Source organism: Sinocyclocheilus grahami, unplaced genomic scaffold (genome assembly GCF_001515645.1).
Source record: "Sinocyclocheilus grahami isolate Dianchi unplaced genomic scaffold, SAMN03320097.WGS_v1.1 scaffold968.1, whole genome shotgun sequence".
In the NCBI taxonomy this organism is placed as follows: domain Eukaryota; kingdom Metazoa; phylum Chordata; class Actinopteri; order Cypriniformes; family Cyprinidae; genus Sinocyclocheilus; species Sinocyclocheilus grahami.
The window spans coordinates 223,093-242,060 of NW_015506147.1; the positions used below are offsets into that span (position 1 = coordinate 223,093).

Sequence of the window (18,968 nt, forward strand, 5' to 3'; positions counted from 1 at the left end):
GTTGGCACGGCGTCTGACGAACATTTTCTGATTGGTGACATCAATTTGAATAGTTCAATCATGTGGCTGCAGCTCTATCAGTACCAAGAAAGACAATGTGCAGGAGGCCAGCAGGAGCCATTAGAGAAACAGCGGGGGGATGAGGATGAGATAAGAAATGCACGCACACACACACACACACACACACACACACATATACACACATTCCCTTCACCTGTGCACCCAGACACTCGTTACAGCCCACAGAGAGAAGTGGTTAGTACAGGACAGGAAATGAAAGACAAAAGAGGTGAAAATTTTGAGAAAATTAGAGGAGGATTGTGTATGTATATGTGTGGGCATCATCCATTATATACGTCTACTGTTCCAAGAAAGCTAAGATCCACAAGGGAGACAGATTTAGAGCCAACCCTCTACATTGCGAGTAAATCACTCGCATATGCGACTAAATCTTACTCTGGGCGACTAAATGTCTAATATCAGCCAATGGCTAATAAATTATCAAATTTTACTCACCAGCGTGTGAGTTGGAGGCTAAGTATAAGTTTAGAACAGATATATTTTCACTCGCCAAACACTCGGAGCACTTCAGAGTTTCGTATTCTGTCAAGCGATCTGTGATATTTTTCATTTCATCTCAATGGATGTGCAGCGCACCTGTGTTTGTGTATTTGGCGTAACGCAAACTGTAGTGTTAAGGCGCACGACTCGCCGTCGCTTTCTCTCACACGCACAAAGTGAGAGAGAGAGAGAGAGAGAGAGTCTTACATAACATGCAGAATTGATGCGCTACATGTAAACGATATTCTTTGTTGCATTTTCCTGTCAAAATAACAGAGTTCCATTGGAATTCTTTAGCTTTTAAGAACTGCCGGTTTCTCCGGTAGTGGGTGGAACTAATGCGCAATGAAATCTCATTGGCTGGCGCTCACTTATTATCGTCCCGGTTTTGATTTCAGCAAATCAGTTCCAGTGAACGCACACAACCTGATAAACATTCATGAATCCAGCAGCTTGTTAATCCTTGGTGCGTTTTATATTGTTCTTATTAGTAGAATTTGTATATTATTATTATTATCTTATCAGTATTATTGCTCGTTTTTCCCCATTTTTTCTCAAAAAAGAGCACCACCACCAGTCCTAAGTTCAGTTAAAATTACTAATTTGCATTCATACATAGTTACCAAGTTTTAATTCTAATTACTAAACTTCTATTATTAAACAATACTTGATTTTCATATTATAATGCTTGACTGCTTGACTGACTGATGTTAAGAGTGTACTTTCAGATATTTAAAAAGCTGTGCCATTTTACATATATATGTTTGTAAAATGGCACAGTTTATATATATATATATATATATATATATATATTATATATATATATATATATATGTAGTATAGTATAGTATTTCAATCTGGCGAGTAAACAAAAAAATGTACTAGCCAATGGCGATTCAATTGCCAAGGTGTCCGTAGAGGGTTGAGAGCTTTCAAATCGTATTAACAAATGATCTTATTATAGATTTATATACTTTATAAATATAAATAGTCAAGGATTATTATATTTATAGTATTGTAGCATAAAGCTGATTCTGTGGATGCAGTGAGAAACTATGTGCGTCATCTCTGAAGTTCATTACTCCTCAGCATGACCTACTTTTAAAATTTCAGGATCAATAATCTAATAAGGTTGTGTCCAGAAACACATAAGAAAGAAATGCCTCAAGACAATCTTCTGCCTGGTTTCACTGATATTATTTAAGAGTGTATTTGTCCAAAACGTCTGCTGTAAAAATTCTTAGTATACTGTTCTGTAAGAATACATTATTAGTTAGTATTATTAATTAAAGGACAAGCTGTTGTCTTGTGGCTAGAGAACTGGATTCAAAGTAAACCAGATTGTACCACTGCCCACTGAAGAGAGAGAGAAAGAGAGAGAGAGAGAGAGAGAGAGAGAGAATCACTTCCCAGTGTACTATATGGCTATCATTCTGTATCGCACCACCCGTTCACAGAATGAGATGTGGGGCTCATCTTGAGGGTTATACGAAAAGGAAGGGTATTTGGTGTACCTGTGCAACCCGTCAAATTAAGGAAGTGTGTTTCACTAAAAAAACAAAACAAAATGGTTTCTACAATAAAATGGCAAAAAAAGCTGAGTGTGTGGAGAGTGTAGTTGGTTACCTGCTGATGGGTGAGGTGTGCTCCGTGAGGGACACCAGCAGTTTGAGAGCATATACCGGTACAGGATCTGGCTCCAGGAGCAGAGTCTCATACCTGCAGAGAAGATCTGCATTAAAAAAGCTACGCAATATGTATGCAATGGGATATGCTGGGGAAGTCGTGGCCTAATGGTTAGAGAGTCGGACTCGTAACCCAAAGGTTGCGGGTTCGAGTCTCGTACCGGCAGGGATTGTAGGTGGGGGATTGTATATTATATAATTATATTTTTAATTAATTAATGTTTTGATAATTTAACAATTACAGTATATTGTTATTCAAATATTAAAAATTGTATAGCCAATAAAAAACAGTAATACAATTATTTAAATACTTATGAAAACTCACTAATAGTCATTATGTATGCAATTAGTACAGTGTCACTGATTACACACTGTACATGTATTTTTTTCATTACTATTTCATGTTTTGACAATTCAACTATGATATTATTGTCTATTACTTTAATATTGCTTTTGAATTTTTGTACAGTTTAAGAGAATATTGTAAATGTTGCATTCAGTCAAAATATTTAAAAAGTGCATGTCCAGTAAAATAACTATATAATTAAGTACTGGTGAAATCAGACATTATGAAGACTAGTAAACATTCACCCAATTATATATTATATTAAGTATTACATAGTGTAGTTTAACATATCATTAAACCTTTAGCCTATAAACTTTCATTTCATCAAACATGAAAGGATTGCTCACTTAACCGCATCTGTCTTGTGTGGATTAGAGGCAAACAGGTTGAAAAGACAGGAGATATTTGTCGGTACTGAAAAAGAAGGATTTGGAAAAATCTCTTGAAAATATTACATCTCATAATCGCATTTCATTTGAACCAAATTATTATTATCACTATTCAGAATCGAGAATTGTTTTCCCCCAAAATGATATTTTAACAGATGACTGTGCCATCTGAATTAAGAATAGTTACTTAAAAGACTTTGACTGTTGCTTCTGCCCGTGTGTTTATCTCTTTCGTGCAATTTTATATATTCAGTGAAAATTTGAAAATGGTCTGCATAGTATTGTTATTATTGCATATATATATGCAAACTGGATAAAAATAATTCACTCTAGATACTGTACGTGTATTTTTTTCATTACTATTTCATGTTTTGACAATTCAACTATGATATTATTGTCTATTACTTTAATATTGCTTTTGAATTTTTGTACAGTTTAAGAGAATATTGTCAATGTTGCATTCAGTCAAAATATTTAAAAAGTGCATGTCCAGTAAAATAACTATATAATTAAGTACTGGTGAAATCAGACATTATGAAGACTAGTAAACATTCACCCCATAATATATTATATTAAGTATTACATAGTGTAGTTTAACATATCATTAAACCTTTAGCCTATAAACTTTCATTTCATCAAACATGAAAGGATTGCTCACATAACCGCATCTGTCTTGTGTGGATTAGAGGCAAACAGGTTGAAAAGACAGGAGATATTTGTCGGTACTGAAAAAGAAGGATTTGGAAAAATCTCTTGAAAATATTACATCTCATAATCGCATTTCATTTGAACCAAATTATTATTATCACTATTCAGAATCGAGAATTGTTTTCCCCCAAAATGATATTTTAACAGATGACTGTGCCATCTGAATTAAGAATAGTTAATTAAAAGACTTTGACTGTTGCTTCTGCCCATGTGTTTATCTCTTTCGTGCAATTTTATATATTCAGTGAAAATTTGAAAATGGTCTGCATAGTATTGTTATTATTGCATATATATATGCAAACTGGATAAAAATAATTCACTCTAGACATTTCAATGACTTTTCCTTGACTTCATAAAACTTTAGTAATTTCAATTTTCCTGGTACATCACAATTTTACAATTCCCAGATATACCATGGTTTTCCAGGAACATGTATCTGCAAGCTATACAATCCTTCTCTTTCTAGTTCATCCGAGTTTTTATCCTAAACAGTCACAACCGTGATACGCAATGAGCGACAATACATTTTGTCAATGTTTCTATTTGTGTCAAACTCAATGAATATCACTGGTCCAAAATTGCTCTACACATTGTACATCAAGCATGACATATCTTCTTATTGACAGCTATTGTGTGCACAGACAAAATGCTTCATGCCTGGTTAGGACACAATCTTAGTTTCAATAAATAGAGAGGATGGAGGAGTAAACTGAGAGAGCAGAATATAGGTAAGTGAGTGGTGAGTCTTACTGTGGCAGCAGGGCCTCAGAGATGAGCGTTAGCAAGCGAGTGTTGGAGGAGATGTCTTCACCTTCCCACTCTCCCTCTCGTTCACTCCCTCCATCTCTCAGGCAAACAGGTTGAAAAGACAGGAGATATTTGTCGGTACTGAAAAAGAAGGATTTGGAAAAATCTCTTGAAAATATTACATCTCATAATCGCATTTCATTTGAACCAAATTATTATTATCACTATTCAGAATCGAGAATTGTTTTCCCCCAAAATGATATTTTAACAGATGACTGTGCCATCTGAATTAAGGATAGTTAATTAAAAGACTTTGACTGTTGCTTCTGCCCGTGTGTTTATCTCTTTCGTGCAATTTTATATATTCAGTGAAAATTTGAAAATGGCCTGCATAGTATTGTTATTATTATTATTATTATTATTGCATATATATATGCAAACTGGATAAAAATAATTCACTCTAGACATTTCAATGACTTTTCCTTGACTTCATAAAACTTTAGTAATTTCACTTTTCCTGGTACATCACAATTTTACAATTCCCAGATATACCATGGTTTTCCAGGAACATGTATCTGCAAGCTATACAATCCTTCTCTTTCTAGTTCATCCGAGTTTTTATCCTAAACAGTCGCAACCGTGATACGCAATGAGCGACAATACATTTTGTCAATGTTTCTATTTGTGCCAAACTCAATAAATATCACTGGTCCAAAATTGCTCTACACACTGTACATCAAGCATGAAATATCTTCTTATTGACAGCTATTGTGTGCACAGACAAAATGCTTCATGCCTGGTTAGGACACAGTCTTAGTTTCAATAAATAGAGAGGATGGAGGAGTAAACTGAGAGAGCAGAATATAGGTAAGTGAGTGGTGAGTCTTACTGTGGCAGCAGGGCCTCAGAGATGAGCGTTAGCAAGCGAGTGTTGGAGGAGATGTCTTCACCTTCCCACTCTCCCTCTCGTTCACTCCCTCCATCTCTCTCTCTCTCCTCCACCTCGTCTTGGCTCAGCAGCAGCAGCGTGATCTCTGACAGCACACGCAAACTCACAATACGCCATTCCACTGGGACACACACACACACACAGCAGAAGGGTTAGATATATACTCTCTCACATGCACGCAAAAAGCTAATATATGCACAAATATAAATATAACATAATACAATCAACATATCCATAGCTTGTATTCAAAGAAAAGAGAGATGTTTGTTTCTCATGATCTTAAAAACGTTTTGTTCTAAAGGTTTATGCTTAAAATGCTTGAAACGTGTAGGCAAATGCAAAATGTGCCGATCAATACATTTCGTTACATAAATAAATAAATATTAATAATTATATTATTATTTAATAACTTTGGAAAAACATTCAAAGAAAAGAAAAAGAAAAGAAAAAAAACACCAATTTTTGATCCATAATTGATTTTTTTTTTCAGCTTTGTGTAATCATGCAATCATAAACCAGCTTTCATATAAATAATTACTGTGTGCAAAAAATTATTTAAATCTTTCAATTCTAATATAAACAACCCAGGCTCATTGGAATTATGCTACCGTGGCTACAGTTCTGCTAAATCTGAAATGCTTTGCTCCGGGTACCGCTCGCTATAAGCGATATCATTTTTCTCCATTACAGATGTTATTAAACATAGTCACACAAAAAATAAAAAAATTACTTGCTTGTGAGTACAAAATGGTTGCAAAAAGATACTGAGTTACCTGTAGCAGGTCTCACTGAAGATTCACAGTGAAATATTAAACATGTCTGTGGCAATGTTTTTTTATGTTGATTTTTCTAAGTATTACAGTAGTTTGGAAATTAAATATCTGGTGAGTGGCGCTAAAAGGTTAATGCTCACATTTGAAATTAACATACCACCAGGGGCGTTTCCTCCGAGGAGGCAAGGGAGGCAGTGTCAAGGGAGGCAAAGTTGGATGAGAAAATAATCGATATTACAAAAATAAAACAGCGCAAATATGACTAAATATTATATAAAAAGTCTAAAAGTCACTCGTTTTTATAAAGTAACACTGTCCAACAGCGACACCCGCAGGTAAAGTTACAGCGGAGGCTTGCCTCCCTTCGGCCCATTGACTTTCTGCAGAGACCCCAAAGCGTGCCGTGACTTTTCTGGAGGCTCACTGAGATGAAAGGGGGAAAGCCACGTGAGAGGAGGCAATGCCTCCATCGTGCTATAATTGGATATGATCGGTTATGATTGGATGTGATTGGTTTGTGTGATAAATCCTGCCTCTTGTTTTCGTGCGAGCTCTCGGTCTGAATGAAGAAAATGATGGCGTTATTGACTAATTATAAAGTAAAGTGTTTACAGAGCTTTTATGATGATGACCCGAAATAAGTTGACTATTAAAAAAAACAGCTGAACATCAGTTCACAAATAAAAAATATTGGTAACATTTTACAATAAGGTGTCATTTAATGAGTTGACTAACATGAACAAACAATGAACATTTATTACAGTATTTATTAATCTTTGTTTACATTAGTTAATACAAATACAGTTGTTCATTGTTAGTTCATGTTAGTTCACAGTGCATAAACTAATGTTAACAAACATAACTTGATTTTAATAATGCATTAGTAAATGTTGAAATTAATATTAACTAAGATTAATAAATGATGCAGAAGTAGGCTATTGTTTATTCTTAGTTCATGTTAACTAAAATAGTTAACTAATGAAATCTCATTGTAAACTGTTTCCAGAATATTGTTCAAATTGTTACTGCCTTTAGTTATTATTTTGGAATAAGTATAACAATGCATAAAAACACTATGACATGTATAATTAGTATTAAAAATATTAAATTAAATAAAAAATAATATTAATAAAATACAAAATAGAATTATATTTGTTCTCTTTTTATGTAATATTTATATATAAAACTGCCTCCTCATTTTAAAACACCACCACACACCACTGATATATATATATATATATATATATATATATATATATATATATATATATATATATATATATATATAATGTGATGTTACAATGTATTCATTTATAAATCATGCTCTGTGGTAAAAGTGTTTTGAGGTCATAGTATAGTATTGTGCAAGGAACTGCACAACAAAAAAAGTATTAATTAATCGAGACTCTGGCCCTGTAATAATTTATGTGAAAAGGAAAAACAATATTAAAAATACAAAAAGGTGTTGGTGTTTTACTGCCACTATTTCACCTGGAAACTGCAGTGAAATTTCTGTATCGGTTTACGTTTTAAATGGCAGACATATTTCCAATGAGACTTGGTTTCATATAAATGTATATCCACTGTTAGTTGACAAAAAAAGGGAGAATGTGAAAATGGGTTCTGAACCCACCCTAAGTCCACAGGGCCCAAGAGACACCCAATTCTTTTATTCAATGTGTGCAATTTCATAGTTTTGATGACTTTACTATTATTCTAAAGTATAGATGATAGTAATAAAGAATAAATAGTGTTCCAAACCTTGATTCATAGTGTATAATTGTCTGCTTATTTGGAGCAGAAATGTGTTCTCACCATTTTTACTGAAGGCCAGAGACGCCAGCGGTGGTGCAATCAAATCCACAACCTTGGGGAAACAAAGAGAGAAGTGCATTATTCTAAAAGTGAGAAATCTCACCTATATGTGCTTAGTCTCAGCAGAGCGCACACACACGGCGTGAGTGAAAGTGAAACAGCTGGAAGCAGAAGACTGAGAAAGTGCTCTGAAGAGCTCCAATTTGCATGGAAATGTGATGTCAGCTCTGCCCTTTGATCATAGAAAGTGTGTTCCAACAAAAGGCCTTACGCCAGCTCTTTTGAAAATTAGAATCAGGTTTTTATGATTATTACCAACTACAATCAGCCGCATGGCAGCAAACGTTGTGCACAGGTGCCTTAATGTGGATGGCTGTGGGCATCTCCCAAACAAAGGACTTCACTCTCTCTGACTCTAAGTGAAAAGAACACCAAAGAAACATATTGTAAAGGTTATCTATGAATTTTCCTCTTCTTGTCTCTGTTGTAAAAGACATATTTTTTTCAGCGAGCTGCAAGTATTGTACAAGTGCTATATTAACCTGCGGCACATCTTTGATCTCTTGCCCGCTCCTTATGAGACGTTTGTCGTGAATGTCAGTATAATGGTAATTCTTCCTCTGTAGCTTAGTTGAGGTATGTTTGAATGTTAGAATCAAGTGAGTTACCCAGACAGCCATTATATGGGTCAATGACGAATACGTGTCCTTGAGGAAGGAAAATCTTTTAAAAATCTAGTTAAACACACAAGTTCTTAGAAATGACTTTTTCTATTCATGTTGTTTTCATATGGTTTTGAAAAACTCTTATACTATTCAACTCTTATACTAATGAAAATGTCAAACAAATCTATGATTTTGACCACAACTTTGATTTTGAATAAGTTTTTAAAAATAATAAGCATTAAGTTAATAAGCAATGATAAGTTACAACTACTTAAGGTATTATTATTAGTGGTAGTAGTAGTATTTGTAATGTTAATTATTTTATGATTGAAATGTTTTACTGTTTGTACAAATTGCATGGTAAGAAAATAAATAAATAAAATTAATAAGTAAAAACAGTAATTTTGTTCTATAATATAATATAATGTATTATTTATTTCAGGATTATTTTATTAAGACAGCATTTATTTGAAATATAAATCTTTTGTAACATTATACATTTTTGTACAGGTAAAAAAAACAAAAACAAAACAAAGGAAAACAAAAAAAAATCATGTATCACATCATGACTCATTCACGTACTATTACTGCATTTTTTGGAAATCATGTGGAAATTGACTTGTTTAGCTGCCAACACTATAAAACTGATTTTTTGGCATCTATGGTACCTTCCCACTGCACAAAAGGTTCTTTATTGTGGAAAAAGGTTCTTTAAATTATTTTGATTAAAATGTTCTTAACACTAAGGGAAGAGAGAAGAAAAAAAAATCTTTAAAGAACTGCTTACTGAAAGGTTCTTTGAGGGACCAATAATGGTTCTTCTGTGGCATGACTGCAAAACCCCCTTTTGGAACCTTTAGCAAGAGGGCATTTTTGAATGCAGAGCCTTTGTGTCTATAATCCTCATTAGTATTGGTTTCAATAAACCGGACATTCACATGCTATATAGAGTGTGTGTGTGTGTGTGTGTGTGTGTGTGTGTTTTGAGAGTGAAAAAATGAGATCTAATGACTCCTGGCGAACTGTAATTAAGGTGCCTTCTCCTATTATAGAGTATCAGAGAGTCTGTGTCCTCTCACCGCTTCCTGATGCATCAGTCCTACAGAACGCACATCAATACTCATTACAAAAGCCTTACACACAGAGAGATATACACACATACACACTCCCTTCACTCCTGAGTGATTTGCTGTTGCTGAGAGGTTTGTGAGAATAATAATGCTGGGCAGAGGGGAGCCGTGATCTCAGTTGTAGCTCCGTCAGGCGTGAGGACGTGAGATCTCAGGTTAGACGTAAATGTGGCCCTTGCTGCTCTGATACACAGCTTGATATTATTGTGTTTGTGAGCCTGTCATTATGGAGGGCAAGTTAAATGGCTGAACGGGGCCAAATAGAGGGTTTAGAGACTAATTTTGCCACAACATTTTCATAGACACCTTACACCATGGGTGCCCAACCCTGTTCCTGGAGATCTACCTTCCTGCCGAGTTCAGTTCCAACCCTGATCAAATACACCTGTCTGTAATTATCAATGGCTCCTTCAGATTCTAATTAGTTGGTTCAGTTGAGTTTGATCAGGGTTGGAGCTGAACTCTGCAGGAAGGTAGATCTCCAGGAACAGGGTTGGGCACCCCTGCCTTACACTTTCATGGGGAGACAAACACAGTTGTGAAATTTGTGCAATAGTCCCATAACACACTTCAACAAAATGTAGCTACATGCTGTTGAAAAGATGCTTAAATAATTGGGAGAGACAAAATGAATAGCAGAACATCAAAGAGTGGTATATATATATATATACTCACAGTGCAGTGATAGAGGCCAAGAAGAGCGGGATGTTGGGAAATTGCCTCCACTGCAGATAGTGTGTTTCTGATCAGTTCCTCAGATGCTGCTTGACCTGTTAATTGTGGATAAAATGATCATATATGGCATAAATGTAGGAATACAACAGTAATCTCACTTTTGAACAATTGATTTTCAACCAATGACTGAAAAAAACAAATATTACACTGGAAGACATCAACAGAAAAACAACATGTCTGAAAAATTGGAACTAAAATAAATACATTAGAGGCGTATATCTTAAATGTATCAGCAAAGCGCCTTGAACACTAAAGAATGTAGTTCATGCAAGAATGGTTTAAAGTAAAAAGCACAGAAAGAGAAGTTGAAGAGTTTGTGAAAACCTTAGATAAATAAAACTACAAATAAAAACTTACCTATAGCACTTCCCAAACTCGTCTCATTAGAGTCAATGGAGGTTATGTGATTCTTTCCATAATGAAAGAGAAAAGAGATATTTAAAATTACACATTTTAATGTCGATCATTCATTCATTAATTTTCACTGAGTTATGAACAAAAACAACTACCACTTTTTGGACATGTAACATGCAACATAATTAAATGGCCAATGTCAATACAGATTCTAATATTTATAGACAGGATGACTGATATGTCTAATGTAATTTAATGAAAGATGTACACAAAATTGCTGAATTTAAACAAACACTTTTTATAATAATAACAATAATAATAAATTGCATTTTGAAATAAATTTAAATAAAAACAGTTATTTGAAATTGTAATACTATTTAATATTTATATAGTTATTTTTTTTGTTCAATTACACTGCAAAAAAAAAATATTAATTGAATTCACTAATTATTTTTAAAGGTAAGTGGTTGCAATCAATTTATTTTAGCTACAATTAAATAAACAAATTTAGTAGCCTAACTTTCAACTAAATTTGTTTATTTAAATGTAGCAAAAAAAATTTGTTTGCAACCACTTACCTTAAAAAAAAATTTGTATAATTTTTTTCTGTGTGCATGCAGCCTAGGTGAGCATAAGAGACTTATTTAAAAAAAAATGAATGAATGAATAACAAATCTTACCGACCCCAAACTTGTGACCAGTACTGTGTGCTTATATAGCAAATGGCATTTTAACAATAATCACTAAACTGAGACTCACCAGCAGTTTTCCAAATTTGATGATAAAGGCCTCAGTCGCCACCTGCGGTCGGAAGATCTGTCAAAGCAAATAGGCACAGTCATGAGGCAATGTAGTCTAAAAGACACTTCACCAACCTACAACACTGTACAACATTGCTATTCACTACCCTTGAGTCTTATTCCGTTTGAGTTCCACCAAAAACTGTCAGTCTTCACTTGAGCTTTAGTGGCTATGAAGTCTTACAGTTGTCTTGAACACAGCCGGATGTACGCTGCAGATTTCTTTCATCGTACTGCAAAATTGGCAGTCTTGGATCTATTAATGCATCATGCTCACCGACGGCCAATAAATTGCCTTTGCAATGAATCTTCTGGCAGATTCTGAATTTTTAGGCCGCATTGCTGCGCTCTAGACGCTCAACGCTGTCAATCGTGAATAAAATCCCAGCTTCGATGCGCATCGTACAGTCTGACATAAGAACGTTAATGTCACTGAGGAATGTCAGCGTTAAAGTCTGCCATGGGCTTTACCCAAGATCTCATCCGGGACACATCGTACCGTACAATCTGACAAGCAATGATTGTAGAGGACAGCAAAAATCGCAAAATGTTCAGCCGCTTTAAGAGAAAATGTTACAAAGCCCTGCTGTTCTGTCAGAGGACATTTTTCACCATCATGCACCATTTCGACTAAGCAACAGAAGAGGTGGTATTTGAGTGTGTTCCATTTACATTGTCACCCTGGGATGTGATCCTCCTCTCTGGAGGACTTCAGCGCTGGTGTGAGAATGAGGGGGTTCATGTTTGTGCTGTAGGACAGTAATGATGTGAGGACAGAGGTCATAGTCGTGGACAGTGACAGGTACTGAGATCTTATCCACTCTCGCCTCTGAGAAACACACCGGACCTGACCTCTGCACTGACCCCTGTGACTGATGAGTGCTGTGAGTGTCAGCGTAGTGTGTTGGCTGTCAGTGAAGCAACAAGCCACAGAGACAGATGAGACAACAGAGAAAGCTCATCACATGAATGTATGTATGGATGCACAAACACAGAGGCATGCTCTCACATTACAAGAGCACGACGCCTCACAGAACCACACAGCAGCTGAAGAGATCACGCACATGGGGCTCAAGGGCATAAGAGGCCAGTGAAGTCTCAAAGATGCAGACCAACCTGCTACTGGGAAGACATCCAGCTATGCCCTGCAGCATTTTTCTTAATATCAGAACACACACACACACACACACACACACACACACACACACTGGACTGGTGTAGCTAGACTTTTGACTACAGGCATGAAGTCTAGCCCACACTGCAGCTTATTCTAGCCAAGTACCGCCCACTTAGGCAGGAAGGGGTCGACTGACTGACAAAAGTTTGGACATTCAAAATAACAGTAAAGACATCACGACTGTGAAATAACACAAATGTAAGTATATGCATTATTCAGTGACAAAAATGTTAAATAAAATCAAAACTTTCTTATATTCATCTCATATTTCAGCTTCTTCAAATCAGCCACCCTCAAACGACCCTTCAGCAATCATTATAATACATTGATTTACTGCTCAAGAGCATTTCTTTTTATTATCTGTTGAAAACAGCTGTGCTGCTCAATACTTTAAATAAAATAAAATCTAAATAAATAAATAAATCAATTTAACGTGTCCATGCTGAATGAAAGTAATAATTGCTTTCAAAAAACTTACTGAGCCCAAAATTTTGATCTGTAAAGAAATGAACCATATTAAACATTAAGGGAAAATTCAAAGTTTTCTAAGATCATGAGAAAATGACCAGCCACAGTTCATTTTTAAATAATTATTGAAGAAAAGAAAAAAAAAAAATATATATATATATACAGTGGTGTGAAAAAGTGTTGGCCCCCTTCCAGTTTTTTAAATATTTGTCTCACTTAAAAGATTCAGATCATCAAACTAATTTTGCGACACCGTTTCCTAGAAATTTAATCAGCCATTAAGATCAGACATTTGGACAAATATTTGCCATATTTGGGTATAATATGCATCAGGCGGCCAGTGAATGTCTGTGGGTGATATGTGGATGTGTTGTCTGGAACTGGCACTACACCAACACAACTCACTGTGAGGACCATTAAAACAGACAGACACACAAACAATCAAAAGAACTGCCTATTACCACTTTAAGTCACCCACTGCAGCTCTTGTGTTAATGGACATCAGTGTATCCTCCTTAGATGAGTTAATGACAGTGGAACTATCAGACAGACAGCTCTATCCGCGCTGACCCCTTCAAATGAGACGACTCAATCTGCTACTGAGTCTCCATGGCAAATCCTGGCCGAATGTAAAAGTGTATTAAATCAGCAGAGAGACTCATCAACTCTGCACACTGACAAACATCTTTCTCTGAGAACACCAGATCCCTTCATATTAATTTTGGTGTGACTGAGTGTGTCAGAAGTAAATCCAATTTTGCACTGTGTGGCAACTGGTAATAATCTGTGTGTGTGTGTGTGTGAGAGAGAGAGAGCGCGCTGAAGCTGCACCGGAAAGCTCTTTAATAGATCATTTCATTCTGATACAGACAGTGATTACACTCAGTGCGTGACAGGCAGGTACGGCACATCCTTTATTTTCTGTTCAGATGAAGACAAAGTGAGAGGTGGATGAGAGTCTGGAAAGTTTATTTTGTAGTTAGTTTAAATGACGCATAATGATTTACACATTTACTCTTTTCAAACATTATCTATCACAATACCTCTCTATACTTCAAAAATGAACTTCATGTTCTTGACCATTTTTATACTTATGACAAAAGCTGCATCCGAATATGCATTCTTCTCTAATATATACCAGGCGAAAAACAATGTGTGACTGTTTGTCATAAAACAACATGCAAAAGCAGTACGGATAATCTACTACTTTTTTAATGGTTGCAAAGTGATTACTTGTTCAAATGAAGTGCCTACTTAGAGAGTATGCAATTTTGGAGCAAGCCACAGACATCTTTTGGCATCTTTCTGGCATTTTTTATATTTGTCATAAACATTGAATTAAATGCGCTATGTCTACTTTAAATTCAAAATTACTCCGTAAATGTACAACACTACTATGCACAGTATTAAGTTGCACATCTACTGAAAATAATTATTTTCTGTTTTCTTTCATTATCCGTATTGATGCACATATATGCTGCGTACAATATAATTTTACCCATGTATTTCAAAGCTTTTAAAGGGACAGTTCACCCAAAAATTAAAATTACCCCATGATTTACTAACCCTCAAGCCATCCTAAGTGTATATGACTTTCTTCTTTCAGATGAATCCAATCAGATATATACAGTATATGTGACCCTGGACCACAAAACCAGTCATAAGGGTCAATTTTTTTAAATTGAGATTTATACATCATCTGAAAGCTGAATAAATAAGCTTTCCATTGATGTATGAAAATCGCCTTTGAATTTGTCCAAATGAAGTTCTTAGCAATGCATATTGCTAATCAAAAATTACGTTTTGAAAATATCTTCATGGAACATGATCTTTACTTAATATCCTAATGACCTTTGGCATAAAAGAAAAATCGATAATTTTGATCCATACAATGTTTTGCTAAAAATATATCCAAGCGACTTAGTTATGACTGGTTTTGTGGTCCAGGGTCAAATATATATAAAAAAATGTCCTGGCTCTTCCAAGCTTTATAATGGCAGTGAATGGGTGTTACTATTCAATAGTCCAATATAGTGCATCCATCCATCAAAAAAAAGTGCACCATGTGGCTCCAGGGGATTAATAAAGGCCTCCTGAAGCGAATCGATAAGCCCCATGTCATCCAGCTGGATGCCACTCTCTCGCGAACGAGCGTACGACAGTTAGCGGAAGCTAGAGATTACGGTTTATAAAGTTTTAAATATGGATATTTTTCTTACAAAAACATTAATTTGCTTCAGAAGGCCTTTATTAATCCCCACGTGGTGCACTTTTTTGGACTTCTATTGGACTACTGAATAGTAACCCCCATTCACTGCCATTACAAAACTTGGAAGAGCCAGGACAATTTTAAATAAGACTCAGATTGTATTCGTCTGAAAGAAGAAAGTCATATACACCTAGGTTGGGGTAATATTCATTTTTGGGTGAACAATCCCTTTAATGTTCAAAGAAAGAAAGAAAGAAAGCGTTGGTTGAAGGTAACTTTAACAGTGTATTTTTAGACTAGTTTAGTGTGGGAATACCAGTTTATTTGACCAATGGAAGATGGAGAGTATTTGAGAAACATGTTTTCATTATTTTTTAAATTTCATTTTATGACACAAGTGGCCCAGAAATCACACATTTAATGTTTAAGCACTAAAACAGGGAAACAAATAAAAAAAAAAAAAATACATAACTTTTTAAAATGTTATATAAATTACACATTTAATTAATAATAATTTATGCATTTAGCAGACGCTTTTATCAGCATATAGCATTCAGGCTATATCTTTTTTTACCAGTATGTGTGTTCCCTGGGAATCAAACTCACGACCTTTTGCACTGCTAACACAATGCTCTACCACTGAGCCACAGGAACAGAAACATTTAACTCAGGAACAAATTACAGGCAAGGGCTGCAATATTATGACAAAAAACAGTATTGTTGATAAATGCTCTTGACACTGTAATAATGATTATTAATTCCGATTAATAGAATACATACGTAAAAACATTTTTTGTGTTTGGGGAAACATCACATATTCTGGCTACACAGACAAACATGTCGGTCCATGACAATAGTCTAGTCTAGCGCAGGTTATGCAAAAACTCATGTTATAATCACTGAAGCTGCAAAATGAATCTCTTACTTACATCTTTGTAATAAAATTGTATAAACTGCACTTCGCTGTTTATGAGAATTCGCGAGCGTGCATAATTACGCCAGTGAGCGCACACTCACCAAAACGCCTGCGTTTTCAGTGCTGACTAATCTAAACGACTCTGATTGGCCAGTGCATTCATAAGCTCAAAAGTATTTGGTAATAATGCTCAATGCTGAAAAAATAAATAAATAAATAAATAAACAAACATGTAAAAAGCAATGTGCTCAGATCTAAATGCAATTCTGTGAATGAACATGTTTAATTCATTTTCATATTTAATTTTAATTGCGGTATTTAATTGTGCAGGAGCAATTTTTGCCCCTTTATCTTGAATTTATTTTTCCATTTTGGTGCCATTTTTGTTTATTTTGGTGGCGTTTTTGGATCCTGGAAGGAACACTGTGACCAAGTGGTATTTGGATGTTCCAGGTGGATGTTCAGCTTGGGCAGAAGGGAGGATCACTGTAGTGTTAACTCTGATTGATACACCACGTTAAAGGAATAGGGAGGGAAAAAAAGGATAAAAGAAAGAAAAGCAATTTGAGTCATCATTTACTTCATTATTGTCTTCAACACTTTGGCCGAAGGATCAAACATTCACTATTTACTGAACATCTTTTTTTTTGCGCTTAAGCATACTCAAGTCTACTAGACATTGTGAGAATCAACTGCAATTAACATCACTGACATCAAACAAGGCATGTCTTTATGCACCAAGTATGAATATGCCATTTGAGAGCTAATGCAAAATTTTCAGTAAATAAAGACTGTTTAGAATTTAATTACATTTTTTTAAGTTTATTTGAATAGGGACAATACAATAAACATAATTCCAGTCAAAAACGGGAAAACATGCACTGCACATAGAGATAATAGCTGATGCTAATTCACATCTCATGTCCCTAAGTTTTTCTAAAAAAATCAATACAAATATAAATAACCAAAATAATTATCATAAAATAACTATCTGTAGCCTACCAAACAAATAAAGAATCTGAAAATATGGAAAAAGAAGAATAAATAAAGAAGTTTAGGTCTGTTCCTGATGCACAGCTATTGTATGGCTTGAGAAGATGTGCAATATTGTGCATGAAGGTCACATTAGCACAATTTCAGTGAGGGGGACAAAAAAACAGTAACCTATGAAGCTCTGATGACACAGATGCCACTTTCAAAACAAGAAGCAATGTGACAAATTTGTGAACTTGAATGTAAGAATCTGCATTCAAACATTTATTGTTTGAATTTCCTGATAAAAGAATTTGAAAGATGACACTTTGTTTCTTATCTAAAGTAACAAAACACGAAACTTATTGCGATTATTGGACAAGAGGTGTGATATATGTCTTGTGAAGTTTTATTCAAGCATGAACAACAGGCTAAAAGATCAATCTTGGGATTTAAGAATCAATATTGATTTACTAAAATGAAGATTTATAAAACTAGGAGTTTCAAATTAAGTTTCTCATGTGCAGTGGTTAAAAGAGTACATGTGTGTACCGAACTGAAAGACCCGTACCAAAACTATTCGATACGAATGTGTACAGTTACACCATAGAAATTATTATTTAGCAGCCGAATATCTTGTTTTGTGTTTCACAGAAGACAGACAGTCATACAGGTTTAGTATGACATTAAAGAGAGGGGAGAAAAAAAACATAAAATAAAATATTTTTATGGTAAATTGTTCTTTAAAGGGGTGGTTGATTGCGATTTCACTTTTTTAAAGTTAGTTAGTGTGTAATGTTGCTGTTTGAGCATAAACAATATCTGCAAAGTTACGAAGCTGAAAGTTCAATGCAAACGGAGATATCGTCTTTTAAAATTCTGGCAGTTTAATGCCTACAAAAATGGCTGGTAGGGACTACAACAAGTTACTTCCCGGGTTCGTGATGTAATAAACCAAGATAAACCACACCCTTGGGAAAAGGCAGCAAAGGGGGCGAGGCCATGCTGCGCTGCTTTAGAGAAGAGGAAGAGAAAACTAGAGGTGCCCTTAAAAATCTATTCATATATGAATGGCGATTTTGTCTTCTAACGATTCTAATGGATTCACAAGTTTCAAAATCAATGTTCTAAAGCAGCGGTTCTTAATACTGTTCCTCGTGTCCCCCTGCTCTGCACACGCTCTGGATTGCATCTCCTCTCTCTCTCTCATTCAGCTCAGCTCCAAAAATGAACTGTTACAATTATACACTTATTTTCACATAGCTATGAGAAGCGTTAAACATGGACACGTGTGCAGTTTCCGTATTGTATTAAAGCTTAAATCAAGATAAAACCCTATATTAAAATCTAACATAAGCAGTAGCATTTACAAATAACAGCATATCTAAAAGCATGAGACAACAACAAACAAAAAACATAGGCCTACCATTAAAAGGTGTGCTTGCACAGGTTCTGCACGATCCTCTTCAATAAAATCCTGTGCTTCTCAATTGGGCTCAAACTGATAAGCGATATTAACGACGCCTTGTTTAAAATACAACCGGAGCACATGCCGCTGAGGTGAGGGGC

The 18,968-nt window shown here is 35.1% G+C and overlaps 1 protein-coding gene across 1 annotated transcript in view; it reads right to left on the reverse strand.

The window, feature by feature from the left end:
• LOC107564876 (serine/threonine-protein kinase ULK4-like) overlaps positions 1-18,968 on the reverse strand; it is a 139,421-nt gene that overhangs the window by 118,682 nt on the left and 1,771 nt on the right. Inside the window, exons 3-9 of the mRNA XM_016250049.1 lie at positions 11,617-11,673; positions 10,861-10,912; positions 10,444-10,538; positions 7,974-8,025; positions 5,420-5,506; positions 4,440-4,533; positions 2,188-2,280 (exon numbers count right to left, since the gene is read on the reverse strand). Coding sequence (XP_016105535.1) covers positions 2,188-2,280; positions 4,440-4,533; positions 5,420-5,506; positions 7,974-8,025; positions 10,444-10,538; positions 10,861-10,912; positions 11,617-11,673 — 530 coding nt within the window. The remainder of the gene's footprint in view (positions 1-2,187; positions 2,281-4,439; positions 4,534-5,419; positions 5,507-7,973; positions 8,026-10,443; positions 10,539-10,860; positions 10,913-11,616; positions 11,674-18,968) is intronic.